Source organism: Diplodia seriata (assembly GCF_021436955.1).
Source record: "Diplodia seriata strain FDS-637 chromosome Unknown scaffold_10, whole genome shotgun sequence".
In the NCBI taxonomy this organism is placed as follows: domain Eukaryota; kingdom Fungi; phylum Ascomycota; class Dothideomycetes; order Botryosphaeriales; family Botryosphaeriaceae; genus Diplodia; species Diplodia seriata.
Window position 1 is genome coordinate 495,923 of NW_027117317.1, and position 19,403 is coordinate 515,325.

Below are 19,403 nucleotides of genomic sequence, written 5' to 3' on the forward strand. Positions count from 1 at the left end.
GCTTCTGGACTCTGAACGGAGGCTACCCCCATGGAGTTCCTGATCCAGGAAACGTCGTGAATCAAACGCTTTGACAAGTGCTTTTAGCCGCGGGCTGATTGTCGAAACCGCGCTGAATGGTCGGGCAGACACAGGCGCGCGCCCTATTACTGACACCGCAGCAGGCTCGGCGAAGGCGGCGTGCGCAGCTGGAGGACCTGGCGCCGTGACGAAGCGTGTCCGTGTTCCACGCCCGTTCTGCGAGACAGGTGGCGGGCGTCGGCGATGCACCCATGTGAAGGATCCCAGGCAGCGTTGGAGCAAGTACGCCGAGCTGAGACGTTGGTCTGCGGCGCTGCTCCCGGAAGGTCAACGGTCGACGTCCACTGGATCCATGGTGAGGCGGACGGGTGGGATAGTGGGAGGACTGAGGTTGGAAAAAGCACACTGCCGCACCCTGCACGGGATTTACTCACGCTGGCTGGCGCCTATCTCGACGGAGCCAGCTCTCCGCGTGTAATGCCCACGAGGCGAGCGTGGAGATTCGGATGGGCAGCATGGGTGGTGGGCGGAGCTCAGGCGATAGGCGCGCGGAGCAGACAGCAGGTATTTGTACACAGATAATTAGCGGCTCCGGCCACGGCGCTGGCTGCATCGGGGCGCCTTCCACGCGGTCGGCAGTGCTGCGGATAGGCAGCCTGGATGCACGCCGCGACCCAGCTGCCAGGACACGGCGAGTCGTTGCAGGCCCCGAGCACAATGGCAATGCGGGTGGAACATGGAAGGGTTCGACTCGGGCGTTGGTGAGCAGCGGGCGGTGATTGGCCGAGAGGGCTTATCTCTGGGCTGCGGACAAGCTCGCTCTTGGCGGCGATCTAGAAGCACGCTAGGCCGCGGCAGGCAGGGACCCCTGCAGGCGCTGGCCAGTGTGGTTGCGGCTTGCATAAGGCGATGACATATCGCCAGTGTGGCCGAAGATAAGGGCGCCGCTGGCAGGGCGCCCCTCCGTCATCCCGTCATCCCGTGCCAAGCCGATTCCGCCCCGGCACCGCAGCGCGGGCGGGCGGGCGACGGGCATGCAGAAGGCTGCGGTCGGCGGACGGGCGGCAGGAGGGCGGTTCGAGCGCTGCTTCTGCTCAGGGCGCGCGAGCAGGCCACCGGCCACAGGTGTGGCGGGCAGAGCAGAGCGGAGCGACGCGCAGGAACACAGGTGCAGCTGTTCGCGGCGGCATCCAGACACAGCGATCCCGGTCGGCGGTTGGCCGATGCGCAGGCAGCCCGAGCTCCAGATCTCTGGTCGAAGCCACCCGGCCAAACCCCACGAGGCGCCCGCCGCCTCTCGTCTAATTTGCCGCAACGGGCTCGACAAGGGGAGATAAGCAGACGGCGATGCGAACCCTTGGGTACTTTGACGTTTTCACAATACGTCGGCACAACCGAGTCGTGCGAGGCCACCGCGTTAAAATGCCACCCCGGCCCCGCCCCAGCCCGCAGATCCAGAGAAGCACCCGGAGCTTTTGTACTTCAACCCAGCCCGCCCGCCGGCCGTCGCCTCAGCAGAGCTCAAGTGGCCGCTCCTCCCAACCCACCGTCCCCGTCCACCGCAGCCATCATGTCCTACTCGTGGGTCGGCGCGCCCACGCCCTTCAATGGCACCAACACCGACATCGGTGGTGATTCAAGTAGGCCGTCTCGCTGCACGTGCCAGCCGATCTGTCCGGACTGACGCCTGTTCGCAGAAACCGAGAACCTCAACCAATGGTACCAGTCGGGCGACCAGGCCTACATCCTCGTGGCCTCGGCCATGGTGTTGATCATGGTTCCTGGCCTGGCCTTCCTCTACTCCGGTCTCGCGCGGAGGAAGTCGGCCCTCTCCATGGTCTGGGCCTGCATGGCCTCCTGCTCCATCATCACTTTCCAATGGTATTTCTGGGGTTACTCGCTCGCCTTCAGCACAAACACCACCAATGGCTTCATCGGCGACCTGTACAAATTCGGTCTCATGAGGACACTCGGTGCCCCTAGCCCGGGCAGTCCTCTGATTCCCGAGCTGCTCTACGCATTCTACCAGGTCAGCCCATCTCCAACACGCCTGGAACCACTCGTCTTCTGACCCTCATCTAGATGCAATTCTGCGCCGTCACTGCCGCCATCGTCGTCGGCTGCGTTGCCGAGCGCGGCCGTCTGATCCCCTGCATGATCTTCATCTTCGTCTGGGCTACACTCGTCTACTGCCCCGTTGCCTGCTGGGCTTGGAATGCCAACGGCTGGTTCTACGCCTGGGGTGGTCTGGACTACGCTGGTGGTGGTCCCGTTGAGATTGTTTCCGGAATGTCCGCTCTGGCCTATTCGATGATCCTGGGCCGTCGCCAGGAGAGGATGATGCTCAACTTCCGCCCGCACAACGTCTCGCTCATCACTCTCGGGACCATTCTGCTTTGGTTCGGCTGGCTCGGCTTCAACGGTGGCTCTGCTTTCGGTGCCAACCTCCGTGCCGTCATGGCCTGCTGGAACTCCAACCTGACTGCCATGTTTGCGGCCATGTCTTGGGTTCTTCTCGACTGGAGGCTTGCTCGCAAATGGTCCATGGTCGGTTGGTGCTCCGGTACCATTTCTGGCCTTGTCGCAGCCACACCTGCCTCGGGTTTCATCACGCCCTGGGCTAGCGTTGTTCTCGGTATCGTGACCGGCATTGTCTGCAACTTTGCCACCAAGAGTGAGTTGGGTCTCTCCCACTACCACTGCTGCCTGCTGACGTCAATCTAGTCAAGTTCTGGGTCCGCATTGATGATGCTATGGATGTGTTCGCTGAGCACGGCGTTGCCGGCATGATTGGTCTTTTCTTCAACGGTCTTTTCGGTGCCAGCTACATCATCGGTCTCGACGGCGTCAACACCGGCATCCTTGGTGGCTGGGTCGACCACCAGTGGGTCCAGCTCGGCAAGCAGGTTGCCTACATCGCCGCCGTCACCGGCTACGCTTTCGTCGTCTCTGCTCTCATCGCCTTCGTCATCAACAAGATCCCCGGCCTGCATCTGCGTGCGTCCGAAGAGGCCGAGCTCCTTGGTATGGACGACGACCAGCTCGGCGAGTTCGCGTACGACTATGTCGAGGTTCGTCGCGATTACCTGGCCTGGACTCCGGCGAAGAACGAGCCCGCCGCGGCCGACCACCAAATCCCTCAGGGCGAGCGTCACGGCATCCCGCAGCACAGCCAGATGCTCGAGGGCAAGGAACCCAGCGATTCGAGCTCCGGCCACGAGCACACGGGCATTGCGGGCGATAGGCATGCCGTCACCCTGGAGGAAAAGGCAGAAGGCGCAATGCAGAGATGAGCAGGGGTTGGATGATTATATGTGTGGCTTTTTACGATGTTTAATTTGAGCAAAGCACTGGCGTTGGATACCAAGAGATTGATTTGATGGACATGTTATTCAGTCTTAACTTTCCGGGGGGGAAAGACGGCACAATGCAACTTCTTTCACCTTACACGCAATACGTTTGAACACACTCTGGTCAATGGACAATGCTTACGACAGGAGACGGAGCATTGCAGGCTGCCGGCTTCTCATCAGCGTGGCCCGTATCGCTCGGCTCCACCGATTTTGTATAGCCCATGGAGACATGACTGAGAATCTCGATTGTCCGGGCCATGCCAACAGTCTCAAAACGTGGTCAGCGCTACTACGAACCCACGTAATTCGACGGCCTGGACCGAATCTTGGAGGCCCGCGCGCCAAGGAAATTCTTATCAGTACGTGCCACTCGCGCTTTCCACGTCCGCTCCAGATTCCAAAGACCACGACCAGCGGTTCAATCAGAACCAGCCAGCAAGCAAACGGCAAGCTCCCGGCTGCGGATCCCCCGGCGCATTTGGTGTGTGATGATGCAGGCAATCAGCGATCCGATGCCCCCATCATAGCGGCAAAACACCCAAGGGGAGAAAGCATGGAGATTACGCGCACACTCTTATCTTCACGTCGGCGGTTTCTCTTGAAAGAGTCAATGAGAGGCAGAGGCTTATGACATCACCGGTTGTGGGGTGGGAGCGGGAGCCTGTGCGTTCGTGGGCTGCCCGCTGCAGATAATGCGCCCCGTGGCCCCGTTATGCAGTCTAACAAGCCGCTTCAGTGGATCTTGCGGGGAGGGACCGGGATCTGCAGCGCATGCTCCTCCCCCGCTGCCGGTCTACTGGAACTCTGAGGGCCTAGGGGCGCCGCGACTTTCCGGCAGAGCGGGTGGTGGCGTCGCTGAGGTGGATGTGCATAGATAAGGAAACGGCTGTTATCTAGAGACCGCCGGGGCAGATGGAGTGAACTGACTCGGAGGAGATAGGCGGTTGGTTGTTGTTCGACGCTTGAGCCACTCAGTCCACACCATAGATGAACTGACGTGTTTGGGTAGTTGGATCCCATGGCTGTACAGGCTTATATTTTTCCACAACCCACTGTGCCGCTGACTGGCGGGAACCCCCGGACACAGGACGATGGCGTGGCAACAGGCGTATGCTTTCATGTGCAGCCAGTCCATGCCCTTGGAACGGTTCGCTTCGCGATTGTGGCTGGCTGCGATCCTTTCGCATTGCTCTTGGCACCCTTTAATTACTGGTGCTTTGTTCCGGAGGCGCCACTTCAGTCTTGCGTTCCAGCCGTCCAGTCGCCCTCTTTGGCTTGTTGACTCTGCATCTCACATCACGACGTCCAGAGAGCTCCTGTCCCCGTTACGCTTCATTGCATTCGGTGTGCTAGGCCTGCATGCAAAGATAGAAGCACCGTCTTCTCTTCCAAGGTGGTGTGCCAGAGGCTGCCAGCGACGGCCTCTGTTCCCTAAACAAAGGAAACCAGCACATGGCAGAGCCAGAACACCGCTTGAGATGGTGGCGTATGCATAGGCGCGTTCGAACAAAAGAATCGGCGCGGTAAAGTCTTCAGTGGCATTGGCGGACAACATGGCCTTATTGAGGACTGCACTCTCTTTGTCCGCCTTCTCGCCGTCCAAAAGTGTTTAATATCTTCTCGGTCCGCCAACAGCCCGTCTGACCCCGGACATCGCCCTTCCTACTTTTCCCTCGCTGGTTGGACCGGTGTTCCGTTTGCATCTTGTTAGTCGATGAACCTACCTGCGAAGCTGGCCTTCGTACACACGCTCCTTTCCCGGAAACAGATAGTCGTTGTTTGATCTGTACTTCGTAAGCCGCAACGAACGAATCCCGAAAAAATGCCCAAGCCACTCACAATCACGCCCGCCCCGTTCAAGCCCTCCAGCCTTTCCATCCCCCATTCCCCCTTCTCTCCCCGTTTACCCCTGACTCCCCCGGCGTCGCCGCCAAAGGCGGGCTCTCTGGCGCCGAGCAGAAACAAGCGTGGCCTCTCGTCTCCTAGCACACCTCCGCCATCACCGGCGCTAAAGTGGATTTGGCAGTGTCACGTCTGCCACCGGACCTACCCCCTCGGCACGACCAGACGGTGTTTGGACGACGGCCACTACTTCTGCTCTGGCGTAACTACAGCCAAGACATGGCGCGCCAGCACCAGCCCGAGGAAGAGCAGGAAGGCGAAGAAGCACCGGGCGTGCGCCAGCGAGTTCGACTACGGGGGTTGGAAGGCGTTCGGGCAGTGGCGGCGCAACGAGGAGGCCATCCGTGGCGCCTCCTTCGCTGACATGGTGGACTTCAGCATAAGCGACGATGGTCTAGTGTCGCCTCGCCCGCCCGTGCAGAGCAACGTCTCCCGTGATTGCTGGAACGGCTGTGACTTCCCTTCCGAATGCCGTTGGGGCTCGCAACACGGTGTGGAGGCCGCGTGCGCCGCGATGCCCATCCTGCCATCCCCCCTGGAGGAAGACAGCGAAGTCTCGTCCGCGCTACATCAGCCGGCCTCTACCCCCGAAGCTATCAAGCTCGACACCACTTTCGCCGCCAACAACACGCCGCCTACAACCTTCGACGGCATCCTCGACCACCACCAAGAAGGCGAGCTCTCGCCGTTGTCACCCAAGGAGCTGCGTGGCCGCTTCTGGGACGGCATCATCGACTCGGCACGGCAGCGCAGGTCGAGCAAGTCCATCAAAGAGCACTCGCCGCTCGCGCTCAACCCAGTAACGGAAGAGGACGAGCTGCCATCACCCAGCAACCTGGCTCGCGATCAGCTTGCTTGCCTGGAGCCTGCCGCCTTCGACAACGGCACCCTCTCCAAGGTGTCGTCGGATCAGTGGACTTTCTCAGAGTCGGATGAGCCGCCTGGAGACCTTCAGATCCCGGAGCCGGCTCTTGTGGCGAGCCATGGGTTCGACTTTGGGTTTGGAGTGACGGATGACGGCATGGATGCTGGGATTCAAGCCGGAGGGGGTGGTTTGAAGAGCCAGAAGAAAACCAAAAGTGGGAAGAAGAAGCTAAGAAAGAGAACGTAAGGGATTCTTCCAATCCACTGTACATGTTACTCTGCACCTAAAATCAAGCAGCACACAAATATAGCAAGCATTGAGTAAACGAGCAGTCAGGTCTATTGAGGACCACTAGATCAGCTGATTTCGATACAATATGCCGATGATGCGGCGATGAACTAATAGTTTACAGTTGAATGAGTGCCATCTCAGTAACCCACTACCTGCGGGCAGATGAATGGCTCCGGAAGCCCAAAGAGGCGATCATCGTCGAAGTAATCCAGTCTGTAGTCTATATCCACGCACTTGCCACCGCCGGTGGGGCCTACATGAGCGCAGTGAACCTGACGCTTGTTAGCTTTGGCGAACATGATAGCACGATCATGGCAACACTCACATCCGGCCTGATCGCCGTCAGGAGTACATGGATTACCCGGCAGACTACATTGTCCGCCCAAACCTCGTCAAAGGTACCGAAAGGCTTCGCCAGCAGCTGGCCGATGCAATCGTCCACGCTCTGGTAGACTCGATCGTTGCCAGTGCACTGCCGCTGGATGGTTGGGCAGAGGGCTTGAGCAACCGTGCCTTGCTGAACTGTCCTATTCTCGTAGTCGATGCCGTTGGCGACACGCGTCCAGAGCTGCAAGTTCGGAATCCATGCGTCGTACTGCTGCACGAGCCCCTGGGCGTCGAATTTCCAAAAGGCAATCTAACAAAAGACAGTAAGCGTGTGGACCCTCGCTTGTGGATTAGGGCAACCCACTTGCTTCAGCGTGGTAGTTGGCGAGCCCGGGAGTAGACCGCCAGTAACGTTGTTCACCGCACCTCCTTTCAGGTAAACAACGCTTGCAGCGACTTCGGGGCAGCCGCTGGTAAAGGACACAACCTCTGCCTCGTACAGCCCGAGGCTTGCAGCATTGGTCTGCGGCATAGGAGCAAGCCCAAAAAAATACTCGATGCTGTCCTCGAACCCGGTGAAGTTCCCTAGCGGTGTGATCCTACCCGTGGCCTCCGGGGCGAAGAGGCCTGGCGGTACTGCCGATCCACCCTGTGCTATGATGGGTGCGTTCCTGGGGTAGATCTTTGTATGCTGGGTCAGGTCCAACCCAAGCTGGATTTCGGCAAGAGCAAGGAAAGCATACCGTCAGGTTGTAGATTGCCTGGATGGTACGTAGATTCCGCGCTGCGAAGTCTTCGTGGGCATGGGTAGCACCCGGCTGGAACAGCAGAAGTGACTGAAGCAGTAGTCCTGTGTACGAAAACATCATGGCAACCTGGGACTTTGACCGGAGAAGTTGAAGTTCAACAGTTGCAGCGGGATGCTCTCCTGGTTGTTATATCTCCGGCAGCGGGTAAAGCAATGAATACCCAATTTCTCACATGAACTTTAAGCTCTTGTACAGGGGGCTGGAAGCTTGCGAGTAAAAGGTACGAACGCTCCTAGTCCGGATCTCCCGGAGCCTAGCGGACAGTAAGCTGGGAGGTCTGCCACACGGCCGGCATCTTCGGTCGCCTTGAGTCAGTAGAATTGTATACTTTCGGTTACGACACGACCGGAAAGTTTCGCACGGCTAGGACTAGTCATCTAGGGGAAACATCACTTCCTTGGATATACAGAACAAGGCTGTACCTGATGGCGACTGGGGGGAGCCTGCATATCGATACGGGGTACAAGACGATGAAGTCGTCCTCGCTTACTGCAAGCGTCCCACCCACACCGTTTTTGACGCCCTGGACCTACTATAAACAGCTTCAGCTCCAGTGCCCTACTTACTATATCTAGTCAATCTCCATTTTCGGCCGGTTTTGTCGTCGTGAAAATGCGAAGGTGGCGGCTCGTCGGAAAGGCTGGCGGCCGTAAAGCGGGGTGTACGGTTTCCCACTTTTCAGGTAGTAGGAAGATAGTCGGGTGGGCGCTAAGAAAGGCAAAAATACTGGAAGCTAGAATCTGGAAGCAGCTGGGAGGTCGGGTGGGCGCTTAGAAAGCCCGACAAATAGGAAGCGGAGAACAGAAAAGTACGAAACCGGCCAAAAGAAATATCAATCGCCCGGACGAGCGAGCGCCGCCACTAGGAATCGAACCCGGGACTGTAAGCCAAATTTCTGAGCCAAATTTCACGTTCAAAACACCAGCGTTTAACAAAAAAAAAAAAGATATAATACCGGAATTGAACCAGTTACTAATGGATCCGCGGGGAATCTTTTTGAATGTTAGAATGATGTTCAAGGGATTCGAACGTGAAGACAACTAACCGAACCCCGGACCACTCCCATAATTAGGTCGAATTAACCCACTTTATTGACAGGGGTTTTCGATGCTAAGGGAGTATTATACCACTAAACCACAGACCCGATGCGGCGCTTGAGCTGCTTTGATGAAAAAAATGTGAAGTTTTTGTATTATATATAAAAAGTTTTGTTACAAATGGAAGTACAGACGTATCCCGGCACTACCGGTCTAGGAGGATTTGTGGAAGACAGACGGTCCCGGCGGTTCCTTGGCTCAAAGCAGGAAAGAGAATGTTTTGAGCAGACTGAGGCTTGGATACATTCAATCCTCATAGCCACTCCAACCTTCGCGCAACAGCCGTTATGCAAGGCGCGTATACATTGTTGCAGACCAACTGCGAACCGTTGCACAATAAACTTGATCGTTGCAATCCAATTACTGTTTCCCGGAGAAAAAGATGCAGGTCGCTAAGACTCAATTGCCTATTCGGCTTTGGATGGCAACTAGCCCGGTGTGCTGCTTGTCATAGGGTTTGCTACGGATCTCCTGCGCTATTGATGCATTACAACTGCCCAACCCCTCTTGCTGTTCTTTTTTACTCGCAAGAACTCATCATTCGAAAGGTATGTTACACGGTTGAGCCTTTTGCTAAGCTCAGAACGGGGGGAGGTAGAAGGGGTAGCCGCCGTTCTTGATCCTGAAAACGCTAAGGAGGAAGCTGTAGGTCAGGAAAAGCAGACCACCCCAAACAAGAACAGCGGTCTGCTGGGTCTTGGGGTTCGCAATGCGGGGAACCTTGAGGGCGAGCGAGATGGTGGCGAAGGATAGGACGCCATCTGCAATGGTCAGCGTTGTCGACCGTGCATAGTAGCTATACTGAACTTACAGAGGGCCGCGACGATCTGGGTCTCCATTCCGAACTGGTTCTGGAAGCCGCCGGCAAAGTAGCTGATCCCACCCTTTCCGTCACCGGCGACGTAGGGAACCTTTCTGATGTGGTTGAACATGTGGCCGCTGGTGAACAAGAGCACCATGATCAGGCTGAAGGCAGCCCACAGATTGCGGTTTTGAATAACGGGGAGAATGTAAGGAGCAGCGACGGTGACAAAGGTGATGACGCCGAGAACAGCGGTGGTCACGGACACGATCTTCAGGTAGTTGATGGGGCGGACAATGGGCGGGTGCGGGCCGTCGGGGAGGTTGCGAGAGATCCAGGCGTGGATGCCATCGGCGGACTGAGGGCTGCATAGAGTCAGCATGAACCGGGACATGTAGCTTCAACTGGCGGCATACCCCATGGCAAAATCAAAGCGCTTGGGCTGGGTGTCGGCCCTGGCATTGGGACCGGAAGTCGGGTGGAAGAGCAAAAGGACGGGGGCGGTTTGAAGCATGAGCTGGCGAGGGAATCAGCAATTGCGAAGACAGCAGCACGAGCAGCACGCATACGGATTGGAAAGTTGCCTTCCCATCGACGAAGTCCAGGGTAGCGAAGACGAGGCGGCTCTCGGCGTCCTTGTCGCCCTTGGTCCAGCTCTTGGAGAGCAGGTTCCACTCGGGCTGGAAGTCCTGGCACATGGCGCAGCCGAAACGCGGCTCGAGGGCGGTCAGCAGCACGGCGACGGCGTAGTCCCTCGGGGCGGAGGTCAATTCGTTGAAGGAGGCATCGTCGAGTTGCAGCGGCGCGGACTGGGCGCGGGCGGAGAGGAAGCGGTCCTGCGAGGGGGCCTTTTTGGCGGCCAATGCCGACAGCGGCAGCAAGAGCTGGGTGACGAGCGACAGGAACCGCATGGTGGTGAGCTTTTCCGAAGCAGCGGGAGTCGTGGAGCAGCTGGTGCTGTCGGCGTCGTCAGCCAACTGGAGCTAGGTCAACGTAGCATCATCGGCAAAACGTCGCGTCCGTGCAGGGGTGCGCGGCTGGCGGCCCATTGCCGGGTGAGCTCCGCTTGTTGTGTTTACATACGGCCGCGCGCGCCTCTGTCTTCTCCGCACACCACCACCGCTACCCATCCTTATCGCCCCGCAACCTGCTGCTCAATCGCCTCGAGAATGGAGGCCGCCGCCGCCGTCGATGTGAAAGAGGTGCGTTCTGCCGCCCGCCTGGCGCCTCCGCCGTGCTGACCGCGCCTAGCTGCACCAGGCCCTTCGTACCGTCGAATGCGAGCTGGAACTCGAGCGCAGCCAGCGCATCGTCGAATCGGTCAACAAGGACGAAGAGATCCGCAAGCTTCGATTCCACGCCCTGGTGTTGGAGGACGAGAATGACGAGCTGCAAGACCAGCTGCAGGAGGAGGAGCAGCGCTCCGACAAGCTGGAGACTACCCTCGATGATGCCCTCGCGCAGCTGCGCGAGAGGGAGGCTGACATGCAGCGCATCTCCAACGAACTGCGCATGAAGATGCGCGAGGCCGAGAACATGAAGGTCTGTCCGCGCCCGCCTATGCCACCCGCTCGCGCTCATTCTTGACCAGGCCGAACTCGCTTCTATGGAGACCATTCATACCGACTCCAACAAGCTTCTGACCGAGAAGCTTGCCCTGGCCCGCGAACTTTCCACCTTGAAGCCTGAGCTGGAGCACCTAAGGACGCAGGTCGCCTCGCAGGAGGGCCTTATCTCGGAGAAGCTGTCTTTGCAGCGCCAGCTGAACACCGCCGAAGTCGAGCTCGAAAACGAGAAGCGTGCTGCCCAGCGCGCCCTTGCCCGCTCCGAGAAGCAGAGCGAGCGTGACACTGAGCACCAGAGCCACATCAACGAGCTCGAGAAGCAGCTGGCCAAGGAGAGGCGCGACCGTGAAAAGGCCGAGAGGGACGCCCAGAAGGTGCAGCGCGACCTTGAGTCGGAGAAGAAGGCTGCGGAGCGCACCAAAAACAAGGAGCAGAAGAAGGCGGAGCAGGACGCCAAAGACAGCGCAAAGGTCGACGAACTCAAGAAGGAGCTAGCCCAAGGCAGGCGTGAGATGGAAGATCTCCAGAAAGAAATGGCTAAGGAGAAGCGTGAACGTGAGAAGGCCGAGAAGGCCATCAACAAGACCCAGATGGACAACGAAGCCCAGGTTTCGCTTGCCACCGAGCGTGCCGAAGCGTACAAGACTAAACTCAAGACCACCAAGGACAAGCTCAGGGAGGTCCAGGCCGAGCTGCAGAAGGCTCAACAAACCGCGGCCGCAAGGCCCCCCGTTGAGGAAATCCCCAAGCTCTCAAAGAACCCCCGCAAACGCATTGCACAGATGGACCTCGATGCCACAACGCTGGGAACACCTGGAGACGGGGCGGCTGCAAAGAGATCGCGCACCACCGCTCCCGGCGACAAGTCCACCTTTTCCATCACCCCCTTTCTCAACCGTACAGCAAGCGTCGCTCCGTCCAGCCCGATTCAGGAGGAGTCTGAGCACGAAGGTGACAAGACCGAGGAGGTTGTGGCTGCTCAAGCTACACCCACCACAAAATCAAAGGCGGGCAAGAAGGCCGCCGCTCGCAAGCCTAAGCCGCTCGCACCCGTTTCTACAAACAAGTCGAACGACAAGCCGTCGAAACGCCAGAAGGCCGCTGCGCCTTCACTGGAGCAGGTTGCCGAAGAGGGCAACGAGGAAGACGGGGAAGAACGGGAGAACACGCCGCCCCAACCTCAGCCTGCCAAGCAGAAGGAGAACGAGAAGCCTGCAGGCTCCAAGAGTAAGAGCCTCACAGCTGGCGTGACGACGCTGAAGCCGAAGGCTAAGTCGGCTGCGAATCTACCCCGCAAGTCGCTTGCCTCTTTCCCCGCCTTCAACGATGATGATGAGCCGGCCAAGAAGAAGAAGCGTAAGCTTGGTGGCGGCGACAAAAGCGTCCTCGGCAAGCCCACGCTCTTCGATATGGATGATGAAGACGCTCGTCCTGCTAAGCCCATTCCTGGCCGCGGCATCTTTGCGGCAAGGGCTCTGAACAAGACTATGGGTCTCAAAGGCAAGGGCGCGGCAACAGGAGGCACGTTAACAACTGCGGATGGTTTCACATTCAGTCCGCTGAAAAAAGATAAGAGGGCTATGAGAGAGGCATCGTACATGGCGTGAAACTGACTTCTTTTTCGCAATTGTTGTCTTGAACTTGGCAAGGGTGTGGCGTTTCTCAATTTGGTGTGGACTGGCTGGTCTGGCAAAATTGAGTTCTATTGTTCGTCTGGATGTTGGAACGGAGGTTGGCTATCTCGTATTGTTAGTTATCTCAAATGTTCAAAGATTCTGAACGCTCCGCATATGTACACGCAAACTTAATGTATAGTGGGCATTGATATACCCTCAGGTGGTCAAGCCTTGAGTTCTTCAATTCTCATGAGACTGTTCACCCCTTGAACAGAGGCTCGCTACTACTACACTCTCGCAAGGCCGTGTACAAGCTGTGCACCACGGCATATGTGTCGAGGGCGATCTCCAAACGGCCCAAGTACCATCGGCCGAGCGGTGCGGGGCGGACGGCGAAGAGGCGACTGGGTAGTATGTAGCCGATGGCGACGGTGTACAAGAGGGAGAGCGTGAGCGTCGAGCGCGACGTCAGCGCCGCGAAGGCGACGGCCAATTTGACGTTCAGGATGGACAGCATTACCGTTGCCTGGAGAAGTATTGATGAGCCCCCACACACAGAAATACAGCGGTCAAGCATATGTTGGTACTTAATAGACCTTTAGCGACTTCGGAAGCGGCGCATCCCGAGCAATAGAAGACTCGCACCTACGTCAACCAAGATCCGATCGTACGTGAGCAATATCAACTTCTTCTCCGGTTCGAGGGAGCCTCGCTGACTCGAGATAGGAGCGGCAGCGAAAAGTGCGCTTCAATATGCAAGAAGCGGCCAATCGAGACTAACGCGGTAGACTGCTTCGATGGGGAAAATAGGAGGGAGAAGACCAAACCTAAACAGGTCGGTAGGCTGAAAGTTCAGCTAGAAGACATGGCCATGAGTAGCGGATTAGGCCTTCCAAAACATGACATCAAGATGGATATTAAAAAGGCTGTTGTTTCCAAGACATGAGCACAATCCTGCTCTGGGCGCATTGATATATGCTTGTCGGGCCGCATTGCTCCGGGCTACATAGCAGGGCTGGAGTGCTTCCCCCTAGACGAAAGAGCTGAGGGGTGCGGAGCCGGAAGTTGCAGCCGGAAAGGCAAACTTCTCCGTTTCTGGCATGGCTTCTGCCTTCCACGTGATCATCACAGCTATATCATCGCGTCATGCGCCCGCTGTTGAGCAACCGTGGAGCTGAGGCAATGAGCTAGTCACTACGCATCAGTGCCCCCGCGTTTCACACGTGCTTGCAAGCTTGACAGTTGAAAGACCCCCACTTGTGTGAGCTTGGTTCTAGCATAATAAAAGGGAATGGATGGGGAACAAGCCACAACCTCAAGTCTATTGGCCCGTCCCTTAAGATACAAAAACTCCGCCATGCTGAACCAAGTATATCATTGCGGCGATGGAAATGAAGGTTCCTAGCTATGCTTTCCAGCAGAACTTGCCCGTCGGCTCCTGCCATGCATACCATTTTCTCCCCAAGCGCCATTGCCCAAAAATCCGCTTCAAAAGCAAACAAGGATACGGGTCATGTGGACCCCTCTCCAGAGATGCTCATATTACTACAAGCGTACCGGGAGTGAAGCCTTGGAAAAGACAACGTTGCTAGTTGAGGACCCAGAAGCTCTGGCGATTTCATTCCAGGTGTCTGCGAAAGTGGTGGAGCCCCCGAACCAACGCAGATGACATGAAAGGCGACGTGAAGCCGGGCACGTCCGTTGCTCCAGAAATTCGATCGTCATCATTCATGTCCTAAATCTTATCATTAATACTGAAAAACAGGACAACGGGACGTTCTCAGCCCGAGAGATCCACGTTGAATTCCCAGTTGCCTAGACAACACGACGTTAGCCACCTCTCCGAGTCAAGACTCAAGCATTTCCCTTACCTGATTTCAGATTGTCCGCTGTATCACTGAGAAGAATGACCCGCCGGCGGTTGCAGTATGACGTCTTATCCATCATCTCAACCTTGAGGTCAGAGAGCTGGTCAACGGGCTTCTCAAACATCTCGCTGAGGTTCTCGACAGCCATCTCAAGGTCCTTCTGATTGTCCTCGAAGATCTCCGTCAAGTTGTTGCGGGCGAGGTAGTACGCAAACGCGTACGTCCATTTCAACGTTTGACGACACTGCTGCAGAGCCTGTGACGCCTGCTCAAGGAACTGCACCTCAATCCATGACATCCCTGACGTCGTTTGAAGCTGCATCATCTTTCTCTCCGTCTTGAGGTAGATGTCCTTGTCAAGCTTTGCGGATTGCTCGTGATTCGCATACCGGTTGTAGTAGTGCAAGTAGCGCTCAAGGGACTGGCGCGACTTTGCCTGCGCATCCCGTGCCTCGTGGCCACTCTTCTCCTCGTAGCGGTTGCAGTTGTACCAGCTGGTGCCGTGCTCCGACCAAACGCCCATACACATCCAACAGAACTCGTGTCGACACTTTCGGCAAGTCATGTGATTGCAGCCTCCGTTCTTCTCAATTGTCGAGTGGCACTTTGGGCATTCCTTTGTATTGGCCGAAATCCAGTTGGCCGTTTCTGAGTCGTCCTCACACTTCTTCAGCCACTTCTTCACCAGCGCGCATGGCGCCGGTTGGTGGTCGTTCAGCGAACACCCAAAACAAAAGTGGTGCTTGCAGTCACACACGACTGTAGGCACGATCCGAAGCAGGTCCTTCAGTTTCACCGGGCAGTCTACGGCATACTCGCAGTTGGGCGCAGGACACCACTTTAGATTTTCCTTGTCGTCAACGTACGTTCTGGTCAGCAAGACGTGGTACCTGCAATACTGACGTTAGCTTCAGCACGTGTTGCAGTGCGCGCATCCAGTGAGACGTACCTAGCCTTGAGATCTTCCGCGACCAACAGCTCTAGGGACTTGGAGTCCACTATTCTGTTGCAGTCAGAGCCCGGGCATTTGATGCGCGCTGCTTCGCCCTCGTCCTTGATCTTGGTGTATAGATATTGCTTCCAGCATGGGACGCAGAACCTGTGGCCGCATCTCATGGCGAAGGTGTCTAGATCAGGGTCGTCATCGGCGCAGATGTCGCACATGAAGTTGGAGCCTGCTTTCGCGATCTTCACAACTCCCGCAACATCATCGCCAAGTCCTGCATCCTCGAGCAGCTCCTCCTGCTTGTCCATGTACTGCTCTATGAGCCTCTCTTTATTCCATCGTGCGTATCGTAAAAGGATGGCGGTCGATTCTGCGGGCTGGCCAAGAATCTGCGAGACCTCGTCGATGACGCGGTTCTGGTAGGCTTGGATATCGCCGGGGCTGTAGACCTTGAAGTCAACCTCATAGGACTTCTTGCTCGGCTTAATGTCCTTGTCTTGCGAGTCGAAGGCAACGTCGGCATCCTCGACATCGAGATCGGAGTCTGCGGTTAGCGGGGCACGAGGTTAGCATCGTCGACCGGTTCGCGGGGCGGCTGCGGGGCGGAAAGCGGCATACCGTCTCCTAGGCTCACGTCGCTGTCATCGTCGACCATGAACTCGTCCTCGGTCGACTGCGCGCTGTTGAAGTCGTCGTCGGAATCCATCGAGGGCGAGGCTGTGGTGAGGGGCGTGGCTGGGAGAGCCTGCTTGGTCAGACGTGTCGAGGCAGTCTCCGGGCGCTTGTTCGGCAGGGTCGGTATGGCGTCGGACTCGGAGGCCTTTCGCTTCTTGACGGCGGAAGGCGTGGTGGGTGGTGGTCAAGGAGCCGAGTCCGCCGTGATGACGGAATCGGCTGCTCGCTGGGGTGAAGGGAGGGTCGGGGGTAGGGCGGCGGTCAGCAGGCACGCGCGGTGTGCTGTAGGCGTGGCTGCAGTGGGGGTGCTGGTCGTGTGGCGGAGAGAGGCGAAAGAGGGCGGGCTCGTGGATATGTTCCAGGTAGGAGTCAGCTGGGGCGCTGGAAGGTTGTCGGGCGACAGCAATGGACGCATTGACGGGCACAGCCAGCCGCTAAGGCAGCCGGGTGCTCGCCCGGAGGAGGCAACCGCGCCTGCCTGGCGGCCTCATTGCCGGGGTCGCCCTGCGCGAGTCACCTTCCGGCCGATGCCTGGCGCACTCGTTCCTTTTCATTATCCTATCTATTGTCTTTTTGCTGGGCCGTCCAGCGCTGTCGCCACGCCCCAAAGGAACCAAAGGTGCCGCCGAGCACGTCGCATGAACCTCGGCATACCTGCAGATCAGCTATATCTAATCACTCGTCGTCCTCGTCCTCATCCTCGTCCTCGTCCTCTTCGCTGCTCTCGTCGTCCGACTGTGCCAGGAAATCAATGAACTGCTGCGTCTTGCCTCTGACCTTCTGCAGACCCTCATTTTCGCTGGACTTGGAGTCCGACCACCACTGCTGGATCGCCTCGTCCTCCAGCACGTCCATCTCATACAGCTTCATCGAGGCATGGAGCAGCATGCTGTCTCCGTCGTTGCGATGCACCAGATCCGCCTGGAGAAGCAGCAGGAAATCGACCTGATCGACTTTGCTCGACGTGTCCTTGTCGAACATGGTCCGGGAGATCAGGTTCTGGTGTGGGCTGAGAACCTGTTCTGCAGCTTGCTTGATGCCCTGTCCGGCCTGGACGACCTCGCATATGCGGCGCACCAGAGCTATGACAAGTGCACGTCGCACTTGATGCTCCGACGCGTTGGTTGTCATGCGCAGAGATGCCAGCTCCAGCTGAATGTTTGCTGAATCATCGCCCTTGCGGAATGAGTCAAGCATGCTGTCGACTGCTTCGTGGTCGAAGTTGGCAGCATGGTGGCTGGACGTGTCAGAGTTGATCGAGACGAAGCTTCCTCCTCTTGACCTGTCGTGGTGCAATGCTTCATCCGAGATGTCTGATTCGGAATTAAGCGTAGAGATTGACTCAACAGACAAAGAAAGACGCGCAAGGTTGTAGACTGCATCACGTCAGCAACACGTCCGCCGGTACTCGCTTTCGACCACTTACTCGACTTCTTCGGAATGAGACCTTCGACAATCTCGTCCACATCCTCGTCGTCTGGATCAACGTATTCGACGCCATCGCCCTTTTCCCCGACAACCTTGAAATCCGGTGCCGCCCTCTCGACATCCTCGCCTTCTTCCCTTTTCCTCTTTGCTCGGGTAATTCTGCTCGAACCGTCGACGGTGACGCCGTCTGCTATCCGCACGCCATACGAAATGAGAGCTCCGGGTTCAATCATACATCTCTTGCCAATGCTTGCCTCGTTGCCAACAACAGCCTTTTTGATGACAGTGTTGTCGCCGATCACGGCGTTGTCCCAGATGTATGCTCCCTCGATGATAACGTTTCTTCCGATGTAGCACATGCGACCAATTATGCTGTTCGACACAACACTGCCGTCTCCAATGCTGCTGTCCTTGCCGATGACCGTACCGCGATTGATCACACATGATCGTGCCAAGATGACGCCGTCTTCCTTGTAAATATTGCCCTTTTGGAATCTGTATGTCTGGCCCCGGAGAAGGTTGCTATCCGGGCAGAGCGGGTAGGCCCACCGTGAAATAACATCTTGACTTACCGAGTCGTACGCATGGAGGTTCCGTACGCGTGCCGCATAGTGATCGTCCACGATGTGGGTATGGATCGTCTTGCCGTGCAACTCATAGTCCTTCAGCACGCTGTGCAGGAAACCCCTTCGTGGGGCCTGGAAATCGAAGTTGTCACTCCACAGCGCCAGGACGTCTGGAGTGCAAATGTCAATGCCGCAGTCGATCAGGTCGGTGCGTACCTCGAGCTCGGTGTTTTCGGCAAGCAAGTCCGGCGCGATACTGACAAAGTGCTTTTCTGAATGTTCTCTCGAATGCATTTGTTCGAAGTGCAAGCAGCGATCCTTGGTCGGATCAACGACGAAAACCGGCCGCGCTTCTTGCGCCTTGGTACGATGATCCGTGCCTGCTTCCCTCAACACCATGGTCATAATCGAATTTTTGTCCTTCGCTCGCCGTGCCCGGTGCGCCGCAAGCGCCGTTTCGAGCGGGAGGTTGCTGATGACATCGCCGTACACTACGAGGAAATCTCCTACAAGGAATCCTCGCTGGTCGAGATCACGCATGGCATCGCCAATCGTGTGGGAGGCTGACCGCACGAGCTCGACTTTGGAGAATGGCGACGAGGGCGAATACCATTTCGAATTCCTGGCAGCGCCGTGTCAGCAACGTTTATGAAAACCCTTCGCTCACGCCAGCAGCTCCGTGACCTACTGGATATACTCTTCGACAAGGTCGGTATGTGCGCCACAACATACGAACACCTCCTCCACGCCTGCGTTGGCGAGAAATTCGAAGGTGTATTCGATGAGCGGGGTGTTTGCGAGAGGGAGAAGACACTGCCATAGCTGTGTATTAGAACCTACGAGGCCTGCAAGCCAGAGAGGCAGACATACCCGGGGTCGTTCAAGGGTGAAAGGGTGGAAGCGCGTCTCGAAAGGATCAGCGAGTATCTGCAGCAAGCTTAGTATGACGCAGTGGTGGCTCGTTGCCGCGACGGAACTCACCACAGCCTGGAGAGGATCCTCGACTTCTTCCTCGGTAGCCCGCTGCCGGTCGTTGGAAGCGCCTTTCTTCGCCTTGGGTCCCATGGTGCGTGTCGGTCGGCGGGGGGGTGTTGTAGAGTCGCGAAGGTGTTTTCTCTAAACGCGCGAGTTGACTCAAAGCGGCGGGACATGCATGACTCGGAATTTGTGCTAGTGGCAGTCCTGCCGCGGGGATGTCGCTCCGTAGCCGGCTCTTCTGACGACGACCTCTCGCCTATTGCAAGGCGCCAAAAGGCTTTTGCACCATCTACT

General features: G+C 57.2%; 7 protein-coding genes across 7 annotated transcripts; 3 read left to right on the forward strand and 4 right to left on the reverse strand.

Moving 5' to 3' along the window:
• Nucleotides 1–1,591: 1,591 nt before the first annotated feature.
• MEP1 (low affinity high capacity ammonium permease) lies at nucleotides 1,592–3,314 on the forward strand (the record flags this gene model as incomplete). Its single annotated transcript, XM_066780763.1, has 4 exons — nucleotides 1,592–1,649; nucleotides 1,719–2,050; nucleotides 2,104–2,695; nucleotides 2,746–3,314. The coding sequence occupies 4 exons, from the start codon at nucleotides 1,592–1,594 to the stop codon at nucleotides 3,312–3,314; spliced, it is 1,551 nt and encodes a 516-aa protein (XP_066628709.1).
• A 1,882-nt stretch (nucleotides 3,315–5,196) lies between these two features.
• SLS55_009363 (uncharacterized protein) lies at nucleotides 5,197–6,387 on the forward strand (the record flags this gene model as incomplete). The annotated part of the gene is made up of 1 exon (XM_066780764.1): nucleotides 5,197–6,387. The coding sequence occupies one exon, from the start codon at nucleotides 5,197–5,199 to the stop codon at nucleotides 6,385–6,387; it is 1,191 nt and encodes a 396-aa protein (XP_066628710.1).
• Nucleotides 6,388–6,685: 298 nt separating this feature from the next.
• On the reverse strand, nucleotides 6,686–7,628 carry SLS55_009364 (uncharacterized protein; the record flags this gene model as incomplete). Its single annotated transcript, XM_066780765.1, has 3 exons — nucleotides 6,686–7,069; nucleotides 7,124–7,471; nucleotides 7,503–7,628. The coding sequence occupies 3 exons, from the start codon at nucleotides 7,626–7,628 to the stop codon at nucleotides 6,686–6,688; spliced, it is 858 nt and encodes a 285-aa protein (XP_066628711.1).
• A 1,616-nt stretch (nucleotides 7,629–9,244) lies between these two features.
• OST3 (oligosaccharyl transferase subunit ost3/OST6) lies at nucleotides 9,245–10,378 on the reverse strand (the record flags this gene model as incomplete). The annotated part of the gene is made up of 4 exons (XM_066780766.1): nucleotides 9,245–9,426; nucleotides 9,477–9,832; nucleotides 9,884–9,984; nucleotides 10,037–10,378. The coding sequence occupies 4 exons, from the start codon at nucleotides 10,376–10,378 to the stop codon at nucleotides 9,245–9,247; spliced, it is 981 nt and encodes a 326-aa protein (XP_066628712.1).
• A 258-nt stretch (nucleotides 10,379–10,636) lies between these two features.
• SLS55_009366 (uncharacterized protein) lies at nucleotides 10,637–12,639 on the forward strand (the record flags this gene model as incomplete). Its single annotated transcript, XM_066780767.1, has 3 exons — nucleotides 10,637–10,669; nucleotides 10,719–11,009; nucleotides 11,059–12,639. The coding sequence occupies 3 exons, from the start codon at nucleotides 10,637–10,639 to the stop codon at nucleotides 12,637–12,639; spliced, it is 1,905 nt and encodes a 634-aa protein (XP_066628713.1).
• A 1,789-nt stretch (nucleotides 12,640–14,428) lies between these two features.
• Nucleotides 14,429–16,168, reverse strand: SLS55_009367 (uncharacterized protein; the record flags this gene model as incomplete). Its single annotated transcript, XM_066780768.1, has 4 exons — nucleotides 14,429–14,463; nucleotides 14,520–15,406; nucleotides 15,466–16,006; nucleotides 16,081–16,168. 4 exons carry the CDS (start codon nucleotides 16,166–16,168, stop codon nucleotides 14,429–14,431), a joined length of 1,551 nt encoding a protein of 516 aa, XP_066628714.1.
• A 644-nt stretch (nucleotides 16,169–16,812) lies between these two features.
• GCD6 (translation initiation factor eIF-2B epsilon subunit, GEF) lies at nucleotides 16,813–19,196 on the reverse strand (the record flags this gene model as incomplete). Its single annotated transcript, XM_066780769.1, has 5 exons — nucleotides 16,813–17,513; nucleotides 17,564–18,753; nucleotides 18,820–18,944; nucleotides 19,002–19,058; nucleotides 19,113–19,196. The coding sequence occupies 5 exons, from the start codon at nucleotides 19,194–19,196 to the stop codon at nucleotides 16,813–16,815; spliced, it is 2,157 nt and encodes a 718-aa protein (XP_066628715.1).
• Between the last annotated feature and the right edge of the window lie 207 nt (nucleotides 19,197–19,403).